The sequence below is a fragment of the Notechis scutatus genome, chromosome 1, assembly GCF_049901735.1.
Source record: "Notechis scutatus isolate UNSWTSFEM ecotype Mainland chromosome 1, rNotScu1.2, whole genome shotgun sequence".
NCBI classification, from domain to species: Eukaryota; Metazoa; Chordata; class Lepidosauria; order Squamata; family Elapidae; genus Notechis; species Notechis scutatus.
In genome coordinates, this window is record NC_142009.1 from 175523826 (window position 1) to 175550903 (window position 27078).

The following is a 27078-nucleotide window of genomic DNA, read 5'->3' on the forward strand; positions in this document are numbered from 1 at the left end:
ATGATACACTAAACATACAGTAACCACTGTAGAAAAACCCTACTTGATTAAAACAAGTTTATAAATCTATAATATTGTTATTACTCATTTAATGTATTAATTGATAAACTTTTTCTTACAGAAATATTTGCTTCTAAGTCATGGAATTGACTGTATTATGATGAGAGAAACAAGAGATTAAAGAAGACCATTAAAAACATTTGGTCAAGAAATTAGTATTTCAGTTCCAGTTAGTAATACTAAATATACAAAATACTAGGAATCAAATATTTAAACAGAATGACATAGGTGCATCTCTGTTCAGATGCATCAAACATTTAATTTATTGTTTTAGATTTAAGTTGTTTAAGGGTACAATCATCATCAAAGTTGCTATTTTGCTCTTTAAAATATCTGTCAGTTTATAATGCTGTTTAATTATAAATCACAGGTGTTGTGCAATTTAAAGACCTTTCCAATTCAGACTTTATTTTATGCAAAAAAAGTGGAGTGGGAAAGTGATTTGCTGAAATAATTTGGAGAGAGTGAGCAAGAATACTGTTTGAAAATCTTGTATAGCAGTAGCTCAGGAACTAGCCAACCTCATCTTGGATCAGGCCCTAAATAGCATTAACCCTGATTTACTGTATATTTGGATGGGAGACTATTAGGGAATCCCAAGGCTGTATCCTAAACAGAGAAGTTAAAGAACATCCCACAAAAGCCTGTAAGGTTTGTAATAAAGTAGTAAGGACATGAAGTCACCAGGAATCAAGTTCACTATGAAAGAATCTTTACACTGGACACCAACAGTGGAAGCTTAATTTAGAGTTTTATTTAAAAATCTTTCTCTTGGCAAATACTACTGTTAGGTCAAAATGAGAAAAAGCATTGTTTAATGTATACAAAACAGGACTAGGTTAAGGATCCAGTAGCACTCAGGTTTCTATGCTAGAGTGCCAGATTTATAGTCTGTTGAATTGATGGTTGATTCCAACTACAGGATAGGAATGCTGTGCAGACATTGGCAGAATCCTCTGTATTCAACATCTAAAATCTTTTCAATCTCCTGGGAACTTGGCAGGGCTCTGTGCTGGCTATACATAATTATGAAGACAGGGATAAGGAACTACATTCCATAATTGGATTTGGTTGTAGAAATACACAATAGATGTCAAAGCTTGCTTTGTAAAAACAGCCAGTGTGTGGGGGAAAAAATCTAAATTCAATTACCACCCAGCCATTCTAAAATCCCAGCTCATATTCAAAATGATCCATGCCTATATCAACTATAAATCAAGTTCTTTTTTATTTCAGAAAAAAACTACTAAGCAATTTGGAGAAGAAAAGTTGAACGTAAGTGGAAAAGACACAGCTACTTGTCAGCCTGTCCAACACATGCAACCTACAGAGGAATTCCATATAGTACCTTCTCCACAGTGCTGGCCCAAAGATGAATCTGCCCAGTGTGAAAGCTTCCCTGCATTCAAGAGCAGTGACGGCATGCTTAGAGAACTGGAGGAAGGACAGTTTGACCAAGAAGATGGAGTCACTCAAGTTACTTGTATGTGACCAGAAAATTACTAAGAGGAACCCATAGGTATTTTTAATGTAAAAATGTAATATTAATATGCATAGGCATAATTGTTTATTTCCTCAACCAAATAGGTATAAATCTTGAAGTCATTTTTTGTCAACTGCATTGAGGAATCTATGGAACTATTTCTAATGCATTTATAGAATTATTAACTTGTACATTAGGTCAATTGAATCGGTATGTTACATTCCCAGAACAATGCTATAAACTGCAGGTGGCTTTCTTTGCAATCTTCCTGGCAACTGGAAAGGAAACAGCTATAGATGAGCTGTTGACCTTTGTCCTGTTGGAAAGCATAACCTTTTCTACAGTGAGACAATATGATGCAATAATAATACTATACAGTTATAAACATAACAAGGTTTAAGAATAAATTAAAATGGTTTCTAAACAACTGTGTCATTACTGAGCTTCACTTTTACTGTTTTTAAAATACGAAAATTAAAATGGTGATCATGAAACCTTTTGCTGAAATATCTCTGAGTGCTCTATAATATGAGATTGTTGAGAAGTTGAAGAAATAAAGCTTTACCCAAATGCCTTTAGATTCTGTCCTGGGAAGGCATGAGAGTTGTTCTATGAAGCTAATTATTAATTTTAAATGTATTTTTTCATATCTGACTGCATTTTTTAAAAAGAAAAGCACGTATTGCTTCAGTCCGGGGAAGGAAAAATGATCAGAGTGGGCAGAAAGGGAATTTAACTACTGCTATAAATGGGGTGAATTGAGGAATTTTCCTTTGAAATACACCAGGGAAGAAAATTACATGAATTCTCTGTGCTCTGGACACTACCTGTCAGCCCCTTTATCACTTAACAAGATTTTCAGTTTACTTCTTCTATTTTTATTATATATGAATAAATGATAGTCTAATCAAGGAACTTTCTTCATTGAAAGCAGACCTTCTATCCTTGTCCTGATATTAAGTCTGAGAAAAATTTGCAAGTCTCTATTTCCCATCTGCAATGGGAACTTAGAAAACAGGTGAACAAATTCCAGTCTTTCCTACACTCCTGGCCATCTGTTGCTGTAATCACTGAGCAGGAATTTGTCCAATCATAGCCAGAGAGCTCTCAGCTGCTCACTCCAGCATTAGACCATATTCTTTTTTTCAGCAAATGCTTACAGATGACTCCCCAACTGTGTTAAATTAGGAGATTGAAACATTCCTGAGTGAACAAATGCTTTAGGCAGGGTGCCGCTATGCCAAACATTCATCTAAACCTCCAGATGAACCTCAGCTGGCATGGTCAGAACGTTAAGGACCAAATGTTGCTTTAAAATATACTGCTCCATTTCTTTCATCAAACTGCACAAGTGAATGTTACAGTAACATCAGTCCAATGTTAGGATTAAGATTGAAATTTTGCATGGCAATTACAAACTTGAAGGTAGAGCACTTAAAACATTCTTATATACCAGAGAATCCAAGTAAACAGCTTATAAAGACTGTGAAGGTGAAGGCTCATTCTCCGAGTTTGTGGGTTGGTTGGAGAATGAACCTTCACCCCTCATCCTACACCTAACCTAGATATTCACCACTATTCTAAAGTCTGTTTCCAGGAGTGTCTTCGTTTTGCTGGAGAATCGGATAGCATCTTTATAGCCACTCCTAAATCGATACCAGTATATTGTTTTTATTATTCCTAAGGTATTCTCAATTGCTGGAAATTTTCTATTCTAATCTGCAGATATTTTAAATAAAATTCTAACAGTACAATCTTATTAATAACCAGCTTGATACCAGTGCTTCGCTACAAAACTGTGATCGGGCTCAGTTTTTGGGGAGGAAAAAATAAGGGGGAAATCTGCCTCTGCTACCAGCATCCAACAGTATTCATCTGGCTAGAGTCCTGTCAGTGTGTGAGAGCTGAGGGCTGTTTGGAAACGGAAACATGGAAATTGAAACAGTATTTGCTATGTGAGCGAGGAGACAGCAAGGAGCCTGGGTGTGGCTTAGCTCAACTGTTCTATACTGAAACTGCTTGGTTCTGTGAAACTGAAACTCCTCTCCTCTGCTTGTGCTTTGCATTTGGGACAGATTTTTTTTTTGGGTGGGGAGAGGGAATAGAACTCCTTAGCATCAGAGCATGAAATATATGAATATATGAAATACTAATACTCTGATGGTCATTTCAAAAAAATCCTTTCTTAGTGAACACCTAGAAGCCAAGAGGAACATACGTGCCAAATTTCAAGTTTGTAGGCTTTACAGTTCTGGAGATTTTGTGATGATGTGTGAGTGGTATTTCGCTTTTATATAGAGAGATTACTCAAAACTAAATCCCACTTTGCTGAGGAGTATTATTTCTCATATCTAGAATTATAGGCTCAATTGATGACAGTATCAAACCTTAAGGGGGAAAACATTGAGTTCTACTAAAAATATAGGAAGAAAACAAAAACAAGAGAACTTAGCAGCAAGTACTGTGTTCATTGCAGGTGCATATTTCTCATTTCCTTAGAAGTCTGAAGAGAGATGGTTTTGGCCTTGAGCTAAGAATAATTCTGAACTCCTGCCTTCAAGCAAGAGGAAGTGATGAAGATATTGGTTGGCACCCAACAACACTTCTGTTTGTTTTGGGACAGTTTCACCATGCACACCTTTAGAAGCTATTTTGTGAAAGCACATGCTCCTGCACAGCAAGTATTTTATAATTCACCTAAAATATACATTGTATTTTAAATCCCAAAAGTTCTCAAAATTAGTCAACCATTGCCTTACATTTTCTCCAACTGAAATAGCTCAGCTGTTTCTTAAGGGAAGACGGGCTACCCTGGACCAGGAATGGGGTTCGCTATGAGGTTAAAATTATTTTGAAACAATTACCACCTAAAGATCACCCTATCCTTTAAGATTATAATGGCATAATTGCAGCACTAGCTTTCAATCATTCTGGGTATTTATTTAGTTGTATTTTACTTCAATAGCTGCCCGTCAAAATGAGTGTTTTTGGGAAGCCTACATCATAAAACGTAAAACAATTTAAAAACAACACAAACTACATATACATGGTTGCTGCATAGAACTATTATAATAGGCAAGAATACAGCCAAGAAATGGGGCCCTTAACTCACTTGAGGTTTCAGACCCAGGTACACAACCCAGGTACACAACTTCATGGCCTTATAAAAGCCAACAGGGTCAGAGTCATTCTGATCTCTGAAGGGAGAATATTCTAGAAAGCAGTGGCTACAGCAGAGAAAACATGTTTCCTGGTCCCCATCACCTGACATTCCTTAACTAATGAGACCTGTAACAGACCCAACCTACCAGAACAAATTGGACTGGTAAAAACAACTGGGAGAAGATAGTACCTTACAGTAGGTATCCCATCCCTAAGCCACAAAGGACTTTAAAAATGATGTGGTGGAATGTAGGAGGGATGCATTCCAAAGCCCAAAAGAGGCAGCAAAGCATGGGCTCTGGTCAGAAGAGGGTAAAAATTGTCTATAGTAATGCAATGGTTGCTTTAGTTTGGCAAAATTTCGGCCTATATGTGGAATAATAAAGGAAACTACTCAGAAGCAACATTTCTTGGTGTTTTGTTTTTTTTTGAACTGGTCAAAATCAATATTCAGTTTTCTTCAACACCATATCCATATACAAGGTACTTCATAGCTTTATTTTATCCCCTTCACTTCTGAAAGTATTGCTACAAGTTGAATGTAATAAAAATTAACAATGTTCTTTCTTTGGGACTCACTGATCTTCAAGCCTTTTAAGTAGCTTCAATAAAACTTGTTCTGCACATACAAACACCTCTTTGACTGTAGTATCAAGCACTGGAACTGAAATATTGGAAATAATATGGAAATATTAACTACCTATTAGTATTTACATTAGTGGGAACCAAGAGGGTTATTAATTGACTAAATAAGTTATACTAGCAATGAAAGTTATTACTTGTTCTGCTCTTTAGATTGTCTTAGGTTATTAAACACATGTGCCCTTGGGCTCATTTAGCTCCATGGAAAATTATAGTGGTCTTATGCATTGCTTCAGTGACACAGAAAGCATATTTTGAATTCTTGAATCATCTTCAATATTCCCAGTTCAGAATTGGTATTACTCAAACTGGCCTTAATACCCCAGTGTAAATGCTTTTGTTTTAGAAGTGTACTTTCTTTGCTTTCAAAATACTTAACATGCTTTCAGCTTAAAGTTTGCTAAACATTTCACCCAGCTATTAGGACATCACTCCCATATGTTACAAACAGAGCATAGGACTTAAGTGTATTTTTTTGACATCTGAATGCTCTCAACAAAGGTAACCATCATTTTGCAGCCCAAACTTTTTGGAAAAAGAATGTTTTTAATTGCAACCTCTACTTTTTACAAAGTATTTCAAAAGACAAACATAGCTCAGTTTCCCTATAATGCAGAATGTAAGTTAAACCCTCAATATATTTAGCATACAAAGTCAATAGTTCACTTAAGCTTAATGAAGTTCTATAGTATCAGGCAGGCACATGTGCACACACATTAGAGGTACTCAAGTCAACAGCATTAAGAAACTGAGTGTAGTTGCAGGCCATTTACAGAACTTTGAATATAGTGCAGACCAATCAGATTTATTAAGAGCAAAATCAGGTTTCGCCCCCCACCCCAAAGGCATGTATTAGAAGAGGGAGACTTAAGATTTTATTGCAGCCTCAAAATTAATGCTTATTGACATTTGTCTGTTAACTAGCCGAGGCTACATTCAAATAGAGAATGCCAACTGCATCTTGTAACCCCTGAAACTTAACTCAACCACATACTCTAATCAAATTACACATGGGTGTAATAATTGCTGTTGTTAAGAACCATCTGATGTGATGACCCTGTTGACCATTAAAACCATTCCAAAATGATAATAAAAGCAGTTGAAGAAGCCAAATGTCAGTCCAGTGAAGAACTTTCAACTTCCAAGAATATCCTCTAGCACAGTCTCACTCAAAAGTGTTTCTATCATCTGCTATGAAGTATCCATGTATCTTTTTAAAAGATTCCCTTTCTATTAGAGCAGCAATCTTGATACTCTATGGGACCAATTCATAATATCTTATATGCAATTAAGGCAAGAACATTATGTGCTCTGAAACCAAGTTATGAATAGTAGGAAATAAACTAGTTTGACCACATAAGGGCCAAACAAACCTATTTCAACAAATAAAGGGACATCTTTGATAAGAAAGGATCAGCCTTCAATTCCCAAAAGTTAAAACATCATTCCAAACTTGACTGAACAGTGCTAGTGCTTTTTTAGATTTCTGAATTCATGTACATCCAATGTATAGAAACCCATTATAATTGTCTTTTAAAAATATTTAGCTCTATAGCACTCAAAATAGTTTAAACTCCATTAAGTTCTTACTGAACTTTAGTGCTAATGCAAATCTTAAGATGCTACGTAAAGAATATACAGTTGGATTGGGAGACATAACTATGCAATTCATTGACTAGCATACAAAACATAATATTCGGGCAATATTTGGATAAATAGAAACCACCTGCAAATGATGGATAAAACTTTTCCAAGTACATGGGACTTGTCCTACAAATGAGTAAGATTATTTTGGCACAATCTGCTGTAGTGTTAACATAAATGTTTAATGCGAGGTATAGTCTGTCAGCAATTACTATAAATATGCACAAGTATAAGCCACAGAGAATTTCACTGTAGGCCAGGAGAGAGCACACATTGTTTCATTCACTGGTGAGAAGTTCAGCTAGGGAATCTTTGCCTTAAAGGGATTGGACGTATAACTATTTGTGGATATGCAGAAGCCTCCATTGATACAGCAAGGCAAGTCCAGAAAGAAACTAAAAGCTCTAGAATATATTTTTGGCAGCATAATAAAAGCTACCATTTGGTATTAATACTGCAATAACCAATATTTCAATACACATGTACTGTAACAGGTTAGTTCTATATATGCATACACCCAAAAGCAAAACTAAATAAAGATAGTTTCCATAAAATACAAAAGTTAGAAAGAAATGAAATGGACTTGCAAGCTTCTGAAGTGTCAAACTAAGGCTACAGTTCATTAGAATGAAAAGCTCAGGTTTAAACTGGACATTGTTTGAAGACTAAGATCCAATGATTGTTTAGCAGCAATTTTACAGAACTGTAAATTCATTTATTAACAGGCAGTATAAACAGATAATTCTAATTTTATTTAAAAACCATGAGTGCCACATTGAATATACAGCTCATGAATAACTTAAAACCATATCCCATATTAAGAGGCAACGCACACAGCATACAAAAAGTATACTAAACAAAGCTCTAAGGATACATGATTGAAATTTCTAAAATTATATATACACAATGTTAATTATGTGTTCATTTCAGTCCCCGATACTCCTCATGCCTCACTTTCACCAGAAACTGAATTCTGCACTTCCTCTTCTAAAATTGGTACGATCAGATTATCCTTGGACATCAAGTTATATTTCATCACAAATTTGGTAAACCGATGACATAAGAAAGTCTCATTCTGAGGACAGAAAAACGTACATGTTAATACAGATTAGAAAAGTACATAATAATACAGAGTAAAATTACTTAGGGACAAAAATTCCTTCATGGGGAGCACTATGTTAGAGGGGGAAAATGTAGAATATAATTTGTGCTGCATTCTGAAGCTTTCCAGGATGTACGATAAAGCTATTTTTGAGATTTTTTTTTTCAACTAAAAAAGAAGGGATCACCTGATAAATGACAGAATGTGGAAATGTTTTCTTACATTATCTTTCACAAAACATCAGGAACCTTAAAACATGAAGAGATAGTCCCAAGACCCCAATTTTTAAATGGATTTTGGATCCATTCAATTTCGCTAACCAAATACAATCCCCTGTTCATGAATGAAGAGATGTTAACAGTCCACATACAGTTATCACAATATACCCTTTTCAGGATAAACAATGTTATACAAACCACAAAAGAAACAAAAAACAAAGATATTAAAGGCACAAGAGAAGAAAATTTACACCAATTCCATTCATTCTTTTCTACCCTTGATTCCATGATATCCATACACTGCATGATTTTTTTTTAATTTAAAATTTTCAATAATTCAATTTAAGTGCTCTCCAAATACTTTTGTGCTTAATTGATTGATCGTCTTAATATTCAAACTACATTCATTTTCTAAATTCTCTTTTCAACTACATATACTTCTTATGTACTCCTTTCCTGCTGAATTAATTTTGTCATTCCTGACATATTCAACTCTTACTTCCATTGAACAAAAAGGGCAAAATATATTTTAGCCACTTCTGGTTGTTTCATTCTTTCATTCCTCTGGGCAAACTACACGTTGCTATCTTTTTACTATTATTTGCAACCCATCAGTACCACAAACATTCTTTGTACATTTACCATATATAAGCAGCCAAGAACACACACCTATATTAATTCAATACACTCTTCTGTTGACCCATTTGTTTGATGTCACATTAAAAAGAATCACTCAAAAATTTACAGAAAACTATTAGTTTTGAAGTACATTCAGGTTTTACAATTCTTTCTTCCATATATTTTTGTGAAAATGCATTTACAGCACATCAGATGATCAAAATAGACCAGCGGTTGCCAACTGGTGGGCCACAGCCCACCGGTGGGCCACAAGAAAATTTTGGTGGGTCACAGCATGCTGAGGTGGGCAATCCTACATTCTCCCATGTCGTGGCTGCTGCCTCCTGCCTCAGCGCATTGAGGAGGCCGAGCAGCAGCGGGAAGAGCGCGGACCTCCTGAGCTGCAGGAAGCAGCTGCCCTCAGGTGAAGATGTTGTGAAGGGGAGGCTCGACCCCCTCTTCTTCCTCGCCAGAAGCACTCACACACTCAGTGGGAAGGAGGCGGCTTGTCGGGGGTCAGAGGGGCAGTGAGCACTTTGTGTGTGAGTGCTTCTGGTGAGGAGGAAGAGAAACTCCTGGGGAGGGGGCGCAGGAGATTGCACCCTCCCCTCGTAGGCCAGAAAACACCCAGAACTCCGATGCCACAATCTCCAACGCCCTTGCCCTCAGGAGCTTCTCTTCCTCCTCACCAGAAGCGCTCACATGCTCAGCAGGAAGGAGGCGGCTTGTCGGGGGCTAGAGGGGCAGTGAGCGCTTTGCATGTGAGCGCTTCTGGTGAGGAGGAAGAGAAGCTCCTGGGGGGGTCGAGTCTCCCACTTACATCTTCCTTTGAGGGCATCGCTGGCAGCTGCTCAAACTCCTTGATGTGCGGAGGCAAGAGGTGACACCAATTCAGAGGATCCTTTCCCCTCACCCCCACCCCTTCGCTAATGCCGTGCAAATGTGAGTAGCATTTGTTCTCCTATCTCCAAGTTAGAGGAGAGACATTCAAACGTGGCCGGCAGCAGCCCCGAGGCTTCCTCGCTGCCTTTGGAACCAATTTCAAAGGTTGGGAGAGGACTTCTCCAAAGCAAGGGGGGCGGGCTCAATGGCCTCCAAATTGTTTCCCAGCCGGCCTGGGGCAGCATACAAACGAGGGGAGTGAGGAGGCTTATAATCAAAACCATGATTATCAGCCTCCGCCTCCTTCGCTCCCCTTGTTTGAAGCCTCCAAAGCAGTGATGAAATTTGACTACTTCACACCAGGTGGTAGGGATGGTTCAGTTTGCCGAACTGAACAATCACCTCTGGTTGGTCCCGCCCACGCCTGCCCAGTTGCACCCATGTCGGCAACAGGGGTGGTACCGGCAGCGGGAGAGAGAGAGAACAAAGCAAAAATCCCTGCAAAGTTGATACCCCGACGTGCCAAAGGTCGCAACCGAGGAGAGAAAAGCCTTTCATTCCTTTTCCCTGGCAGCCCTTCTCTAACTTGGCAATCTTCAGGATTTGGGGAGGGGGGCGAGGGGGGAGGGGTGCATGTGAAGGACTGCAACTTTTGACAAACTTTCCTCCAAGAGTTTCTCCCCTCTGCAACTCTGCGGCATGAGTCGGCCGCTTCTGCAAGTGCCAGCGGAATCAATGAAGCTCGCCCCACGGGGCCAGTTCCTTAGGAATTTCCGCCTCTCCTCTTCACTCCCCAGATGGCTGAGGAGGCGCTCAAAACAACCTGGAGCTTTTCCCGCCTTAGTTCTTTCGGCTTACCTTCCGCAGCAAAGTCAAGACGACCAACCATGTCAGATTCCCACCACCTTCCCCCCACCCTCCCGGGGACTGAGAAAGAGAGAAAGAACAAGGGCAAAGAAGTGATGTTGGCTTGGCCACACCCACCCACACGACCACCAGGCCATTTTTATATTATATAAAATTATATTTTATATTTTATATTATAGTTTTATATTATATAAAACCCACCCATATGACCACCAGGCCAATTTTATATATATATTAAAAAAATTAATATTAAATTTATATTTAATATAAAAATTAAAAAATTATATTAAATATATTATCTTTTTTTTAAAAAATATTAGTGGTCCTCGGGATTTAAAATTATGAGTTTGGTGGTCCCTGAGGTCTAAAAGGTTGACGACCCCTGAAATAGACTAAATGTATAAGGTTTTGATAAAGAAACTGCAAGAGACAATAACTTACTTTCCCTACTTTATTTTCAAATCCCATATCTGGAGAACATTTTGAAACCATAATAATTATACCATGCTGTCATAAAAACAGCAGCAACACTCACACATTCTAAGAAGCCATTCCAAAGATAGCAATCTAAAAAATAGCAGACCAATAAAGCTGTTCCATCATTACAATTTCTGGTACTAAAGTAAGAGCACAACCTAAAGGTTTACCCAAGAAGTAAAATCCATGTATTCAGTTGTCCCAGTTAAATGCATCTAAAATTGCTATCCCAAACATTTACAACCCAATCCTATATGCATCTATTCAGAAGTTAAGCCTTACACAGTTCAGTAGAGCATATTCCAAAACAGACAGCTAGAGGGCAATACTCTTTGTAATAATAAAGCACTTACTTCATATTCATCAAATATTTGACGATGATGAAAATACGCATGGGAAAATATTCTGTAAATCCTACGGCAAACTGATCCTAGTTTGGCTACAGATGATTCCTTTATACTAACCCTGCAAACACAAGAATGTTTTGCTGCATTAAATATTCCCATAATCCTCAATTGACAATACATTACATGAATACTGAAATACGTTTTCTATAATTCTGAGAAAATATTTACCTGCTGGGGAAATATTTATTGCTATTCAGAAGACATGCAGCACCATCCAGTGTATGTCTAGTGTAGTCAATGGCAGGACACTAGAAAAAATAAATAAAAGTACGCATTTACTATAGACAACATTTTAATACTTTCAAATAATCAAAAACCAATTTATGAAAAAAACCATCCTTTCCAAATCCAATTCTTCACACAGCCATGAAATTCACTGGGCGATATTACTACTATAGGAAAAAATGAGGAATTGCCTTGTGCTCAATTGAGATACGAATGGGAACAAAATAAATAACAATGAATGCCGAATTATGATTTAAATTGTATATTTTTTATAAAATTTAATGTGGTGTTACATCACAAGGAAAAGCCACTACCCTGTGCAATTATTCACTTGCAAGCACATAGCAATAGCACTTTAGACTTATAGCCTGCTTCACAGCTCTACAGCCCTTTCTAAACAGTTTATGGAGTCAGCATATCGCCCCCAACAATCTGGGTCCTCATTTTATCAATTGCTGATACAACTTGGGGGAGGGGGCGGGCTTATGCATGGAAACATATCAGAAATTAGGAGAACTTCACTAATAAGTAGCAACTGGTAGATGAACAGAAGTGTATAATTTTTTTAAAAAAAAGACAGTATAGGAAAGTAATATTTGCAGCACAGTAACACAATTAGTAAAACATCTTCAATCATTACAGTTCCCGTTTTCTGCCTTACCTCTTTGGGAGTTTTATGGGCTGCACAAAGAAAAATCCATTGTTCTGTTGCTGTCATCTGTGTGCATGTGTCTGGGTGGCATTCACTCTATTAAAATAGTTGCACAATAAATGAGCCTGTGCGAAAAATACATTTTGTGCAAATAACATCCTTTCTATCTGACCATTACATGTAACTAAAAAACAAAATGCTAAAAAAGTGTTCTATTTTAACTAATTTTTAATACAGATTCTTAAGTGCCTAAAGAAAAATGAAAAAAAGTTACCTGAAGTTTAACCGCAAGACCATTTAGCTCCAGACAGAATTGCCTAAAAATTTTAGGGGGGAAAAAAAAGTTAGATCACCACCCTTTTTTTCTCTCATTTGATGTAATTACAATCCTAGGAAATACCACAAACATTGTAAAATGCTGTTAATTGTTATCTTTGGAAAGAAGCATGAAAAAATACCTTAAGTATTATTTATATATTTGTCAAAAGAAAACAGTTAAATATTTAAGATTTTCTAAGATTCTAATAAAATCAATATTTAGTAAATTTGACAAAAAATTATTCTATAGCAACATTAGGTTACACAGGGTTGACCAAAGCCAATAGCCTCTGTAAAGAAGATGGACTATTCAGATGACCTGCCTAGGTGCCTGATGGCTAATAGAGGGCAATACTATGGAATACTTACATGACCTCTAGAAAATATAGGTTATCCATCAGTTTGAGGCAAGGTACAATTAGCATATTTATACCTCAGGCTGAGTGGGAAACATGGTAGAACATGAAGTTGAAAATGGCCTATATATATATATATATATATATATGTTGCTGTTGGTTTTCACGTCATTGAGTTCTTTAGTACGTTCAGCAGATCTCATCTGCCATCATCAGGCTTCTGATTGTGAATACAGAAGCCTGATGATGGCAGATGAGATCTGCTGCGCTACAACAAAGAACTACAATGGTGGAAAATACCAACAACCGAACACCATACATGTAAGTACCGACTTAAGAAAACATATATATATATATATATATATATATATATATATATATATATATATATATATATATATATATATATATATATATATATATATATATATATATACCCTGTTTCTCCAACAATATGGCCTCCCCAATAGGAAGTCCCAGCATGTTTTATAGGCATGAAATGAAATTAAGCCCTCCCCCAAATTAAGGCCTATATTAAAACATGCAAAATGGGGAATGGGGGGCTGCTGAAATACTTTTGTTGCACACCCGGATATGGTGCTGATGACCCCAATACAAAGTAGGTCAACATCCAAGCCATCGCCGCCTGCCTGCCTAAAAAAAAATAAGACCCGGCCTTATTATATGAGAAACACGGTATTAATACAAACATGCATCTTTGTATACCCACACTATTTTATTATAGCCATAAGACCCAGAGTAAAAAAGAATACATTTTAAAATAAACAATAAACTATTAACAAATATTTAAACAAACTGAAAATTATCTTGTGATACAGAACCAATTAAGTAAAATACATCTGTAATGTTAAACTACATTATTATATTGTAGTAAATTTGAATAGGTCAGTTATAGCAGGGATGAAAAATACCTAGTTCACCCACCTTTAATAACCTACAGAGCAGTCTGTGTGGTGGAGAAAATGGCCAGGAAAAGGGGGGAGGGAATCTCTTGTAAATATACATCCCACTTAAATCCCAGACGCACATGATTAATAGAATAAGGTTAAGTAAATGAATAAGGCACTAGAGTCTCAGAAGCAATTAGCAATTTTCTTAATGAGAAAGTATTGCTATTTTCAGTGCTTTTTGTTTACTTGGATTGCAAATGGTGTAAATGAACACAATTTCTTAAGAACAAACTTTTTTAAAAGAGCAATTTACCTTAAATGTTGCTATTACCTTAAATGTTCATATTTCCAAACACCTTCATCCTGTCCTTCTGGAGGTTCAAGAATTTTGTCAATATTTGAACAGTCTGCCCTTATATTTTGTTGGATATACTAGAGAGGAAAATGATTAAAATATATGTATTATGAATCACATTAATAATCATATATTGTATATATATGAAGCTAGCAAAATTTATATTGAACACTTCCCAACTAACCTTTTACTTGCTATGCTAACTTACTAAATGTACAATTTACTTTGACTAAAAAATGTCAGTCCTGTAGCTGAATTTATCAGTTCAGCAAAAAACAAAACAGGCAGCTCAGTAAGCATGCAACATTTATGTAAAATGATATAAGCACTTAACAGCAAAGCAAATAAAATTATATCATTAAAGCAATCTAGTCCATTATAAATCCTTAATTGTCAAAAAGTAAATGAACAGAATATATTCAAATGGGTACCTGTTGAACTGCCAATGTGCTATCCATCTCTTCAAATGATTCATCAGGCCAATTATAAAAATCCTAAAAAAAATAAAAAAGACCAGAAAGACTGACGCATAACAAAGTCAAATCTTAAAAATACTCAAGTTTGTAACAGCACTTGGTTTGCCTTTTAAAATAGACACAATCACCTTCTAGTCTGCATAATTTCATGTTTTTGTTACCTATCTCTCTGAATTTTATTCTAACACCAGTAATGTCTAGCAGTACTATGTACTATAAGTGCTTTTATGAAACAAAACCTCTTTAGAATGGCATCCCCAATCCTACCATCTCTTTTATATATTTCTATTACTAGCCACTCTATACAATGCAAATAGTTAAACTTGGGGTCTAAATATGGTAAATGCTGCAATAAACAATATATATCCAAATCAATATATATTAGTTACAGAATTATAGTAATAAAAGTTGAACACTACAATGATGCAGAATTTCTTGCATCTTACAATTGTTATTAAAGCAGTTAAGCTACTAGACTCCATATAGCATTAATGAAACATTAAGGGAGGTGTTGAGAAATAATAAAAAGGCCCAGACATCTTTGCCTATCACCAAAGCATATTTAAGAGTTTTGCAACTTTTTAAAAAAATACTATACTTTTATTATACTAGTATAAGTAACTCAAGGTGATGAATGTATCCATTCCTTTCTCCTGTTTTTCCCACGTTAGCCTTGTGAACTGGGTTGGGCTGAAAGAGAGTGCAATTGGCCCAAAGTCACCCAACTGGCTTTCATGACTAAGGTGAGACTAGAACTCTGTGTCCTGGTTTCTAGATCAGTACCTACATCAAACTGGTTGTCAATTTACCAACTTTCAGTTATACTCCTATGCATATTTAAAGCTGAGGTAAATAACCAGTGAACTGATATAGCATGATATATATTATTAAAATTACTAAGATGTAACGCATAGGAAGAAAAGCAAAATCATTTTTGCTATAAACTCATGTAGGACTATGTAAGGAGCCACTGCTATTCATATGGGCAGAAAGTTGGGCAATAGAAAGGCATTTTTCTATTCCATGTGGACATTTTAGCTGTGTGTTGAATGCTTCTGAAACAAATTTAATAGCAATAGGACTTAATTGTAATCACTGTATTGGTTATTCTAAACAATAAATAACCTGCACTGTATTTTGGGAGGAATTAAGAGACATTTTCAAGGAAAAAATCTCACGCTGTTTTACAATTAAAATTATATATGAATATATTTCACAAATACATTATATGCACTCTTAACAACCCATGGCATTTTACATACGTTTTATCAGATATCCCCAAGAAATTTTGCAAGGATAACCTAACAATCTTGGTTACTAAAAATTATAAATCCATAAATTTAATAGGAATAGCTAAGAAAAGCCAAATTATCAGAGCCCATCTACCATGTTTCTATTTAGAGAATATTTATACAAGCTGCAGCCAATAGATGGAAAAAATAACCAACTTTTTGCTTCATTATCTATTTTTGCTTTACAATACCTGAAAAATTACCTTAAAATATTACGTTAATTTTCTCCAACTATTTTATATTAATAGAAGCTAAGACTAATAGACTGAAAATAAAAACAAAAAGATTTTCCAAATGTGCACTGTATAAATTCCATGTAAGGTGAATACACACAAAAAACATATTTGTGCACATACATATTTTATATTTATTTCAAAGAGAAAAATCAGAGATATCACTAAGTATTAATTTTTTTAAAATTCTAAGTGCTTCAAAATGACTATTTCAGCTATGTTATAATATAGAATGTAACCAAAAACTAATCATTGTAGGGATTTTATTGTGAACTTTATATACTAGTGTGCCTCTCTGATGTCTACAGAATAGCTTGAAAACCATTTTGTTGAATCTAGTTTCTAATATAAAATAACCTCCCATTATTTCTGTCAACCAAATAAGGCCTTTTACTATATAGAATGGTTCCAAGAACAGAATTACAGTAGCATCTTCTCAGTATCTTTTATAGCAGAAAAACTCGTCTGATAGCAAAAGAGGACCTCAAGTGGCATACATATTCTATTCATTATAAACTAGTCTCAAGACAGCAAGGTAGCATCAAATGTACAGAAATCAAGCACAAGCAACTATGGGGAGTCCTCAACTTATGACCATAATTCAGTCTAAAATTTATGCTGCTAAGCAATAGCTGTTTGTGAGTTTCACCCCATTTTACAACATTTCTTTCCACAGTGGTTAAGTTAGTAAAGTAGCTGTTAAGTGAACCTGGCTTCCTAGTTGATTTTGCTTGTCAGAAGTTGTAAAAGGTGATCACATGACCCTGGGGCACTGCAACTGTCATGAGTCAGTTGCCAAGTATCTGAATTTTGATCAGGTGGCCATGGAGATTCTGCAACAGTCAAAAGTGTGAAAAATGGTCATAAGTTGCTTTTTTCACTGCCTTGTAACTTCAGTTACTAAACGAACTGTTGTAAGTCTAGCACTAAGGTAAAGGTTCCCCTCACACATACGTGCTAGTAGTTTCAGGCTCTAGGGGGCGGTGCTCATCTCTGTTACAAAGCCGAAGAACCAGCACTGTCCGAAGATGTCTCTGTGGTCATGTGGCCGGCATGACTAAACGCCAAAGGTGCACGGAGTGCTGTTACCTTCCCACCAAAGTGGTCCCTATTTTTCTACTTGCATTTTTACATGCTTTTGAACTTCTAGGTTTTCAGAAGCTGGGACAAGTAATGGGAACTCACTCTGTTACGCGGTGCTAGGGATTCAAACTGCCAACCTTTCTGATCGACAAGCTCAGCATCTTAGTCACTGTGTCACCACGTCCCTACAATTCTAGCACTACTTGCACACAATTAGAACATATACAAATGTTCTCTCAGAACTGGACACTTTAAGGCCCTTCAGAGAGTTTGGAATTTACATTCCCAACAGTACTAGACAGCAAAGTCAGCTTGTGAGAGCTACAGTTCCAAATGTTAATAAAATTCATTATATCTGCAGTAAACAAGCTGCCACTGGAAGAAGGTAGGAGAGGAACAAAGGAAATCAAATAAACCTACACTGCACCCAAACCCCTTTCAAGTTTTCAATAAAAATTCTAAACCTTCCAAAACAGCCATTTGAAGAACACCTTCCAAAAAGGGAGGATCAAACAACTTATTAACAATAATAATTGGATATGACAGCATTGAGTTATTTTGAAGAAAAGGTTGTTGGTATCAGCATTGGACAAAAAACAAGCCCTTCCCAGCCTCAGCAATCCTAAAAGCACTAATTCTGAACAGGAAAGGACAAACGATTTCCAATACAGCTCATTTCTTCTGTGGGAAGATGGGAAAACGTTGTTTCAGCATCACACCCTGCAACGTTCATCCACACCCAGGTTCCAAGGCCACTTCCGTCTTTCCCTGCTTTACAGTCCCGGCTCCGACCTTTTCCTCACACACCTTTCCTCCTCCTCCTCCTCCTCCTCTCCAAATATCCCCCGCCCGCTTTCCCTGCAGCCCCACCCGTGTTCTATACTCTCTCCCACTTCTTCGGGGGCGGGGGGGGGGAGGAGGGACTTTCTTTCCAAGGCTTTTCTTCTCACGTTTTTCAACCTTCTGGAAGAGGCTAGACTAGTTTCTAATTCCAGGGTGCCGCCGATTTCTTTCAACGGGCGGGACGTCGCTTTTTGGCGGTTGACGCAGGGAGGGAGGGAGGGAGGGAGGGAGAAGGAACGATAAACACCCGAATCCTTGCCTTTCTTGTTCGTGACAGCGCCATCCCCCCAAGGGCTTCAGGCCCAGTGAGTAGTTTCTAACCCCGGAGAGAGAGAGCGAGATGGGATTGCCAGCCTTCCTCCCCTCCCACACCTGCGGGGATGCCGCATTGACCTTTTCTCATTCCCCCACCGGGCCCTGCTGGCCATGACGGGGAGGTACCCTTTTGGCCCTTTCCTTCTCCCAGCAGCGGCCCCCCTGCCCTCCTGGTCCACAGCGAGCAGAACGGCCGTTTTCCTGGGAAGGTGGACGGGGGAGAGAGGCGCCTACAAGTAGGCCTCCGCCACCAGCAGCTGCTCCCCCACCCCAGTCCCGTCTCCTCGCCGCAGCCGTGGTCCCCCACGCCCCTAAGCGTTCCGAGGCCTTGCGGGAGAACGACGGGTTTACCTGGGCCTTGGTGCCCGGCCTGTTCCGCCTTAGCACAGCCGTCCCCTCCGCCATGACCATAGTGACAGCGAGCGGCGCCAGGACCCGGATGCGGCGGCGGCAGCAGCAGCTACCCAACAGGCGGGGAGGGGAAAAAAAAAAAAAAGAGGCGGAAGACGCGCGGAAAGACGCGAGACGACGACGAAGCTGACTTCCCCCGAGGGGCGGGGAAGGAGTAAAGGGGCAGAAGAGCCCGCGGGGATTCGGAGAACTACGTAGCGTCTTACATCAGAGGGGCGGGGCTAAGAGAGGGAACTTGATGTGGGATTGATAGAGGGGGCGCCGCGGAGAAAACAGCGCCCTCTAGCTCGGGAAGAGACAAAATTCAGCGGAATAAGTAAAGGAAGGAGGAGGAGCCGAATACGACACCGGAAGGGGCGGGGAAAGCTGAAGTGAAAGGCGAGGAGGAAGCGGGGAAGTGGCGCGTGCGTTGAGAGTTTGTCGGGGAGGGAGGAGTTTGAGGGCTTTCCGAAAAGAGGGCGGGGCGTCTCCTGTGGAAGAACTTTCGGCCGGGCATCGGGCGCCTTCGGGCGTATCTGGCGTTATACGCGTGGCTCCTTGAAGCTCGGGCAATTCGCTCGCGTCAGGGGTCTCTTACTCGGCTAGCGGCCGCAGAAAAAGGACCCCCTTGGATGATGAGACTGGTGTGCTCTCCTCGCTACTTACTATCCAGACTGCCCGCTTACCGGCCGCAGATGCGGAGCGCTGAGCCCTTCTCCCTCTCGGGGAGGTCGCTCTCCATTCGCTTCGTGTTTGGAACGGAGAGCGACCAAGTGCGCGAAGAGCAAACCCTTACACAGATGTTTGTTTACTGTTGCTTCTGTATAATAATGAGGACCTCACAAAAGCTCTCGCAATAGAACTTGAAACCGCAAACGGGCACAGACGCCCTAAGTTAACCGACGTTGCCCCGAAGGATGCGATTTTACAGCTCTTCGAAGCCCCACGGGGAGAGCCGGGTTGAAGAGTTGTTCCACAGGAGGGACTCGCGAGGAAATCCTGGCTGCGGATTCCCTGTAGATGGCGGCCCTTCGGGGGCTGATGGGCCATTTGCGAGCCGCAGGCAAATCTGGAAGGGGGACCTCACTCTCCCTCCACCCAGCAGTTTGTCCGGCGTCTGCCTTCCTTGACTGAGGAGATGCACTGGGAGAAATGAGCCCGGCCATACAGGGCAGCTCTAGAAGGGCTTTAGCACCAATCTTCTCCCTCATGCAACAGTTTCTCCTAATCTTCTTGTCACCTCCAATTTTATTTATCTCACTATTTTAAGAGATGTATCAGCCATTAATGAATGGCAGAGGTACTGCACAAGTAAGAGATTTTCCCTTTCAAGTACCTGGCAATTAAAAATGCTTTTGGGTAAATCTGGAATGTAAATACTTCACTACTGTGCCATTTCTTTTGACTACAAATTTCCTGGGAAACTGAACTAGAACTAGGGCAATCAAATAATTAAATTCTTAAATTTTTCACAAGGACAATCTTGTCTTGCATGGACTTTCTATTTTGGCTATTACTAAAAATATGAACATTGATTTGCATTAAGAAAACCTTTGTGAACACTTATTAAAAGTATAATTTTAATCAGGACTTCACTTTTAAAAGTACCTTGTATGTTTTTTGGGGGGAGTTTCCAGGGAAAAATGGTTTTAGGAGGAAGAGAGAATAAGAAAATTTCCATCACAAGCCTTGGAAAATTATCTTCATGGTTCAAGCTTTTTTATTCCTTCTGAATGAAAGGTGTTCATTACTTATTTAGATCACTTAATGGCAGGGCTGTTATCTGAGGGACTCCCTATCTCCAGTCATTTCTACCTATCTGGTATTCAGGCAGAATAGGTGTGCTTAAAGTTCCTTCAATTAAACATTGCCATATTGTAGGATCAAGGAAGGATGCTTTCTTTCTCAGTTGCTATCCTTGTACTCTGGAATAGGATCGCCGCCGCCCCCAGTGATATGAATAATGCCCCCTCTTCTGATGTTCCAAAAAACCCTTAACATCTCCATCTAGGACCTGCCTCCCAGGCCCTAGACGGAAGTGGGTATTTGTGAAGCAGCTTCATTTTTTATTATGATAGTTTGTAATCTGGACCAATTTTGTTACTATTCTAAATATTTCTGTATAAGATGCCCAGAGCCTTTTGGAAATAGGTCATAATAAACTTAATAAATAAATGTAACAAGTGCTAAAGCAACACCATAATGAACACATTAGCAAGGAAGTTTCACTGTACAGATAAATTTTATTTCAAGGTCACAATATCATTTGAGAAATGTTGCATTTATTAAGAAAATTATTTACATGATGGAACAAAAGCATTTGAGCACTTTTTGTGGAATGACAACTTCATGATAATGCCAGAGTATGACCTTCTCAATCAAGATATTTTCCAAGAATATCACCATCTCTAAATATGAAATAGTCCTGCAAATAGAGAATACAAATTAGCATTTACCAAAGACGAAATGTTACTAGTTCAGAAGTCAAGGCAGTTGTTCCAGCAAAGATGGATTTACGAGCACATAGTGAGATTAGTGCTCTGCAAATAGTGAGGCAAGGACATGTCCTTTACAGTGTTATGTCTTTGAAAACTGGGAGAAGAAACTAATTTCCCTAAAGATAGCCTTCATCTGGACTGAAATATTCCAGTTTAAAGCATAGACAAAATTACAAGTCCTAGCTATACTCTTATTACATACAAGATTCCCCACTAATAGTCAGGTTAGTTCCAGCCTGAATTGGACCCATTTTTACCAGTATGCTACATGTCCAACCAAAGCCCAGTTTTATCTCCAGCAATCTCATGCTTTCTGTGTAAAGTTATGTTCTCTAGAGATTATCTTGCAACCCAGCATACTATTACCTGCATGCACCAGTTTGAAGATACTTGCAGTGTGGTGAGACCCTCATAAGCAAAACTAATGAAGTGATGTATGGATGTGAAAGCAAGCATAATTTACAAGGATAGAAAAATATGGAAACTAAATGATACTAAACATAAATCTAGATTTGTATGTCCTTTACTTTGTTTAGTGGTTCATTTTTCAATTTTGCTTTCTTCTTCCTTTTACATAAAAAGGTTTCTTTTGCAAGGGGTGTGTATGTATGAAAAGACTTTCAGGGACTGGGTGGAGGGAGCAGGCCCAAAGATTGTGAGACCAGGGTGTGGAAGTCTTTAAGCAAGGCCATCTCAGTGGCTGTCATATGCAACTGGGCAGGCTCCATTGCAATAATAGATGGAAACATGTTTTCTAAATCTAAAGATACTGGATTACAAGATACTTTTGCTTAAATACAGGATTGAGAAAGGCATTCAAAATGTACATTTACTCTAGACTTCTTCATGTCTAGATAAAGCAGGAACTAAAAATGCAATATTTTAATAAGGAAAAATGACAAGCATTTTAGAAATAAATATGAATATTTGCAGCTAAGGATTAGTCAGAAATGGACACACAGTTGAACACAAAAAGCTTGGCATGTCAGGTATCTGAAGACTTCCCATGGTAGCTTTAAAGAAATGGTATCTATGCATAATTACCTTTTAAAAATTAAGCTGTGGAATTGAAAGAATATTTAATGTAAAACTAACCTTATCATCCAGTATAACCTTTGTACCTCCGTATTCAGGTAGTAGAACCTTCTCACCAACTTTTACACTAATTGGTTGAATGTTTCCATCCTAAAGGGAAGAATTGAATTGTAAACATTACAGTACACTAAGTAATATTTTGTGAAAATACTTTTTAAATTCAAAGTTGCAAAATTAAATGAAAAACAGTTCATTCTGTATTATCAAACACGGGCAATTTTTAGATGATGTAATTGCATCTAAACTTTTTTTGCATTTGAATGTTTCCCCCACAAGACTTGCTGGTTAGCATTAAAGGGCAATTAAGTAATAATGTTTCTATTAGGGATATGTGGAACATCCATCAATGGAGCTTGTGTTCTATTTAAGGTGCTCCAGGATAAGAAGGAACAGGAAAAAAAGGGTTCCCAAGGGTCAGAGATAGTGAAAAAAGAAGGTGTGAGTGGCCCCAATGGGTATGTCATATCTGAATTCAAGCTGATGACTAAGGAAAGGATAAGGAAAGCAACAAGGAAAATGGGTGGATAGGCTGAGCACAGGACAGTGAAGCAGATAAAGGGTGATATGCATTTGCTTTGTGTTATTTGCTCCCTAAAAATCAATTAGTTCAGTCAACTCTGAAATTGTATAATTCAAGTACATTCACCTTGCCAACACCCTTAGTTTATATTCAATGCAAGAAACCAAGGATGTAATTGAAAAACCCCAGAAAAAAAAGCTATTTAAATGACCTGTCTTTTTAATCATTCCACTTCATGATAAAGTGATTTGTAATATTTATTGGATTTCTTAAAGAAGAAACATGTCTGCATGAACAAAGTAAGAAGATTAATATCCCCAAAATTGCCATGAACTTAATCCAGACCTAGAAACAGAGTCTTTAAAGAGACTTCTAGAACTTTTAAAGTTTAGAGGTAATACATATCTCCAAGGACACACTGTTCCAAAAGGTGGGTGCTTCAACAGAGAAGGCTTCAGTTCTGCAAGAGGAGATTTTTAACTGAAGGAGCCCAGAACACACTGAATCTGGCCAAACATTCTGGATGGGCAGAAACTATTAGAAACTGGTGATTTTTCAAATAACCACACTCTGGTGTTAAGTGCCTTACAGATAAATTAGACAATCCATATCCCGTTGGGTCATTGCTTCAGAGATATTTCCTTATCTAAACAAAGATATAGATTATAGAATGACCGTGGGTGAATAAAACAGCAGCCGGAGTGAGAGCAATTCCTGACTAACTACAAACTTCCTCATTGAACTCCTTTGAAAAAATGTAATTACAATTATTAAATTCCCATTTACCTTGCTTTTCGAACCTGATCCAACTGCCACAATAGTGGCTTGTAGCACCTTTCCTTGGGATTTTTCTGGAATCATGATTCCTCCTTTAGTTACTGTCTCAGCCGCACATCTTTCCACCAGTACTCGGTCAAAAAGAGGAAGAAATTTTTTAAATGCCTGTCCTGCCTGTTAAAACAAAACCAGAAATCATCATGAAGCCTTAACAAAAATAATTTGTCATCTGTAAGATAACTGAGGGCTTATATAGCTTGTATGGAACATGAAATAAGAAAAGCTCTGAAAAAAAAAAAGCTCTGAAAAAAACCCCTGATGCGTATCAGAAGGTTGCAATAGGTGACCACATAACCGCAGGAAATTGCAACCTTCATAGATGAGCTAGTGGCCAAGTGGCTGAATTTTGATTGTGTGACTATGAGAACGCTGAAGTCATTGTGAAAAAATGGTCATAAGTCACTTTCAGTGCTGTTGTAACTTCGTGTCACTAAGTATTGCCAAGGCATGATTTTATCTAGCAATTGTAGATATTTCTCATGGAAAACCAACAAGATTTTAAAAAATAAATTTAATAAAAAGTAATCTTATTACTTCTACCCTCATATGCAAATTCTAATAGCATAATATTAAAGGGAAAGTATCTTATTCTTTCCCCAAAACTTTCCCTTGTCCGATCTAGACAATTTTCCAATCTTCTGCAGAGGGGAGGGAAGAACAGAAAAAATGATCTTTGGCCATTCCATTGATAAATGGAAAGAACTGTGAGTTAATTGTAAAACATCTGAAGAAAATAATTAACTGCAGGAAAATGTAAGTTAACATTCAACAGTTTAAGAATAGTGACCTTTGGATGGGTATTTGGAAGCCTTGGCTACTATTTTAGTGTGATTTTTAAAAATTCTATAGGTGCTTTATTTGGGATGTATCAGCTCAGTTAAATGCATCAAATCACTTAACTGCAAATTCATACTACCAGCTGTAAATTATCGTGCAATACATATTACATTGTAAAGAATCAAACTGTTGTGCAATTTATGTGCACAAGTAGGGAATGATTTCAAACAGTAATCACTTGTTTTAGTTAAGTGAAAACAAAATAAATAAAAAGCAAGCTAGCCAATTCATGTAGGCTGTTTCTTTCAATACATTCTAGCTGATTCTAGAACTACCCAGATTATGGCATGTACGACAGCAGAAATTACTAGAAGATTCTTTCAGTGTACTCTAGAATCCTCTAGAGGCCACTGTTGACCAGCAGAAGAAAACTAAGCACCCCCTCATATAGAAAAATATCCATGGTATGCAAGTAACTGAAAACAAGCATACTACTTGTAATATCTAGTCTCTATGGGCTTTTCAGCAAAGTTAGCAAAACAGCCATCCACAAACACCAAATAAATCTAAATTGGTGCCTACAAGGAGAATCCTTCATAGTGTCCTATCCAACTTAACTTTCTGAAAACAAGTCCTGACAGAGGGCTCAAACTATGCAATTTATCAATCCTGTTTTGAAATAAGATTTTTGTACCAAAAGAGATGAGAAAAGAAATTAAACATGAACAGGACAGCAGGAATGGAGTTTTTTTCACTAAAATATTTCCAGGCCAAAGATCATTAAATTCTCTTTCCCATGAAAACTACTTTTAAGCAGCACTTACAATTTTTTTTTTTAAAAAACAAAGCCTCTTCTCCCCCCACCCCCACCAAATTCTCTGTGTGAGCTGTATGTCTTTAAGTGGGTGTTAACTACGATGGCTTCCCTTCACAAAGCATGGGAACTGGCTCTGCATGTCAGAGAAATCTCACAGAGCAACCTTCTTACACAATTTTGTAGTTACAAAATTTCAAATAAGCACACTTACACTCATTTGCCTGGCAATGTCCCCCTGAATTTCATTAGGAACTGACTGCAGATGCTCTATGCAAACACGAGTATTTTAAAATCCAGCGTGAACAGAATAAAGCTTTCCTATGATGCCTCAGTTTTAGCAAAATAAATAAATAAATAAAGGAGAAAAAACTACTTATTTTGAACGAATAATCACATCGCAGGGGTCATAGTAATGCTCTTAGACGCAAAATAAATTTTGGCCAATTTATAAGTAACTCCTGTTTTAGAAGTAGCAATTCACTTGTTTGCTAACCCTCAATTCTTATTTATAGCGATTATTATTAGAGGTCATCGTTCTAAGCAACAGCACGATCCACTTGCCAACAATGGAGGAAGACAAAGACACGTGCAAAATGTTTCCTCCATATAATCTCCCAAATATTTCGGATCCAAGTCTTCCCATTTCTGCGTTAATCGCTTGTTTTAGCTCAAACTAAAAGTTTGACATATCGAGCATCTTTTAGGATCCAGCCAAAGGATTCTGAAGAACCAGAGGGCAGGAATAACCTTCCAGTGTCCTCTACCCTTAGGTAGAAGTCTACTGAAATCACAGATAGGGTGGAGCTCATGGAGACCCACATCACGCAAGGCCAAAAAAGGGTCTCAGGAGTCGTTTCCTTCCACTTTCCCCGCTTCTTTGCTCCACGGGTGACAAAAGGCTGAGCGGCAGAAGCCCGTCAATCACTCACCATGCCGGCTGCTTCCAACGCTTTTCCTTCTGGGTTCCTGCCGCTGTCCCGGCGCGCGCTCCCCCTGCTCTCGGCGGGCAACCCACACGTGAAAGGGGCAGGGATTGCGCATGCGCCAGCCACACCCACTCCAGGGGAAAACTGCTTCCCGTGCCATGAGGCGGGAGAAACGTTCGGCTTTCTTTTCAAACGTCGCTTTCACCTTTCGCCTCGTTCCCTACACGGTGTCAACACCTTCACTGTTTCACTCACGTGTCTTTCTCTCCCTGAATTCGGTACTTTTCCCATCCGAACAAGGCGAGACATGCCCGGAAGTGATGTAACCCTGAGCACAACCTTTGGTGAGCATGGGAATTCCAGAAAATTCTGGAAGTACGGAGCCCGGGAACCTGTATAACCATCAGTAATGAAGCCTTGGGAGGAATGGACCAATCAACGCAGGCGGCTCGTTCCCAGGGCGGTTTCTACAAGTCCCGCCCCTTCCCTCGCGTGACCTGCCCGAATGAAGGCCGAAAGGGCGCGCCGCAGCGAGTGGGCGGGCCCGGCAGAATTGCCGCTATGCTCGTTCCCGGGCGCCTTCCCGCGTCAACCTTT

General features: G+C 38.5%; 3 protein-coding genes across 9 annotated transcripts in view; 1 reads left to right on the forward strand and 2 right to left on the reverse strand.

The window, feature by feature from the left end:
- Positions 1 to 5337, forward strand: part of RFTN2 (raftlin family member 2) — a 30716-nt gene extending 25379 nt beyond the window's left edge. For 2 of the 6 annotated variants that reach the window (XM_087949526.1, XM_087949524.1), the window contains exons 10-11: positions 1297 to 1579; positions 4020 to 5337. In XM_087949526.1, the coding sequence (XP_087805652.1) occupies positions 1297 to 1551 (255 nt within the window). In that variant the 3' untranslated portion in view covers positions 1552 to 1579; positions 4020 to 5337. Of the gene's footprint in view, positions 1 to 1296; positions 1968 to 4019 lie in introns of those variants that run through there. The other 4 variants (XM_026667946.2, XM_087949523.1, XM_087949525.1 and 1 more) reach the window with 3 other exon arrangements.
- Positions 5338 to 5873: 536 nt separating this feature from the next.
- Positions 5874 to 19236, reverse strand: MOB4 (MOB family member 4, phocein). Of its 2 annotated transcripts, none has more exons than XM_026667953.2 (8): positions 18973 to 19236; positions 14811 to 14873; positions 14356 to 14456; positions 12714 to 12756; positions 12449 to 12535; positions 11731 to 11810; positions 11509 to 11620; positions 5874 to 8066 (listed from the first exon to the last, which is right to left on the reverse strand). In XM_026667953.2, exons 1-8 carry the CDS (start codon positions 19030 to 19032, stop codon positions 7935 to 7937), a joined length of 678 nt encoding a protein of 225 aa, XP_026523738.1. In that variant the 5' UTR covers positions 19033 to 19236; the 3' UTR covers positions 5874 to 7934. The 2 variants fall into 2 exon arrangements, with proteins under 2 accessions (XP_026523738.1, XP_087805653.1); XM_087949527.1 differs by lacking the exon at positions 18973 to 19236 and adding an exon at positions 18700 to 18915.
- A 1998-nt stretch (positions 19237 to 21234) lies between these two features.
- HSPE1 (heat shock protein family E (Hsp10) member 1) lies at positions 21235 to 26829 on the reverse strand. Its single transcript, XM_026667954.2, has 4 exons — positions 26485 to 26829; positions 23911 to 24075; positions 22605 to 22694; positions 21235 to 21436 (listed from the first exon to the last, which is right to left on the reverse strand). Exons 1-4 carry the CDS (start codon positions 26485 to 26487, stop codon positions 21386 to 21388), a joined length of 309 nt encoding a protein of 102 aa, XP_026523739.1. The 5' UTR covers positions 26488 to 26829; the 3' UTR covers positions 21235 to 21385.
- Between the last annotated feature and the right edge of the window lie 249 nt (positions 26830 to 27078).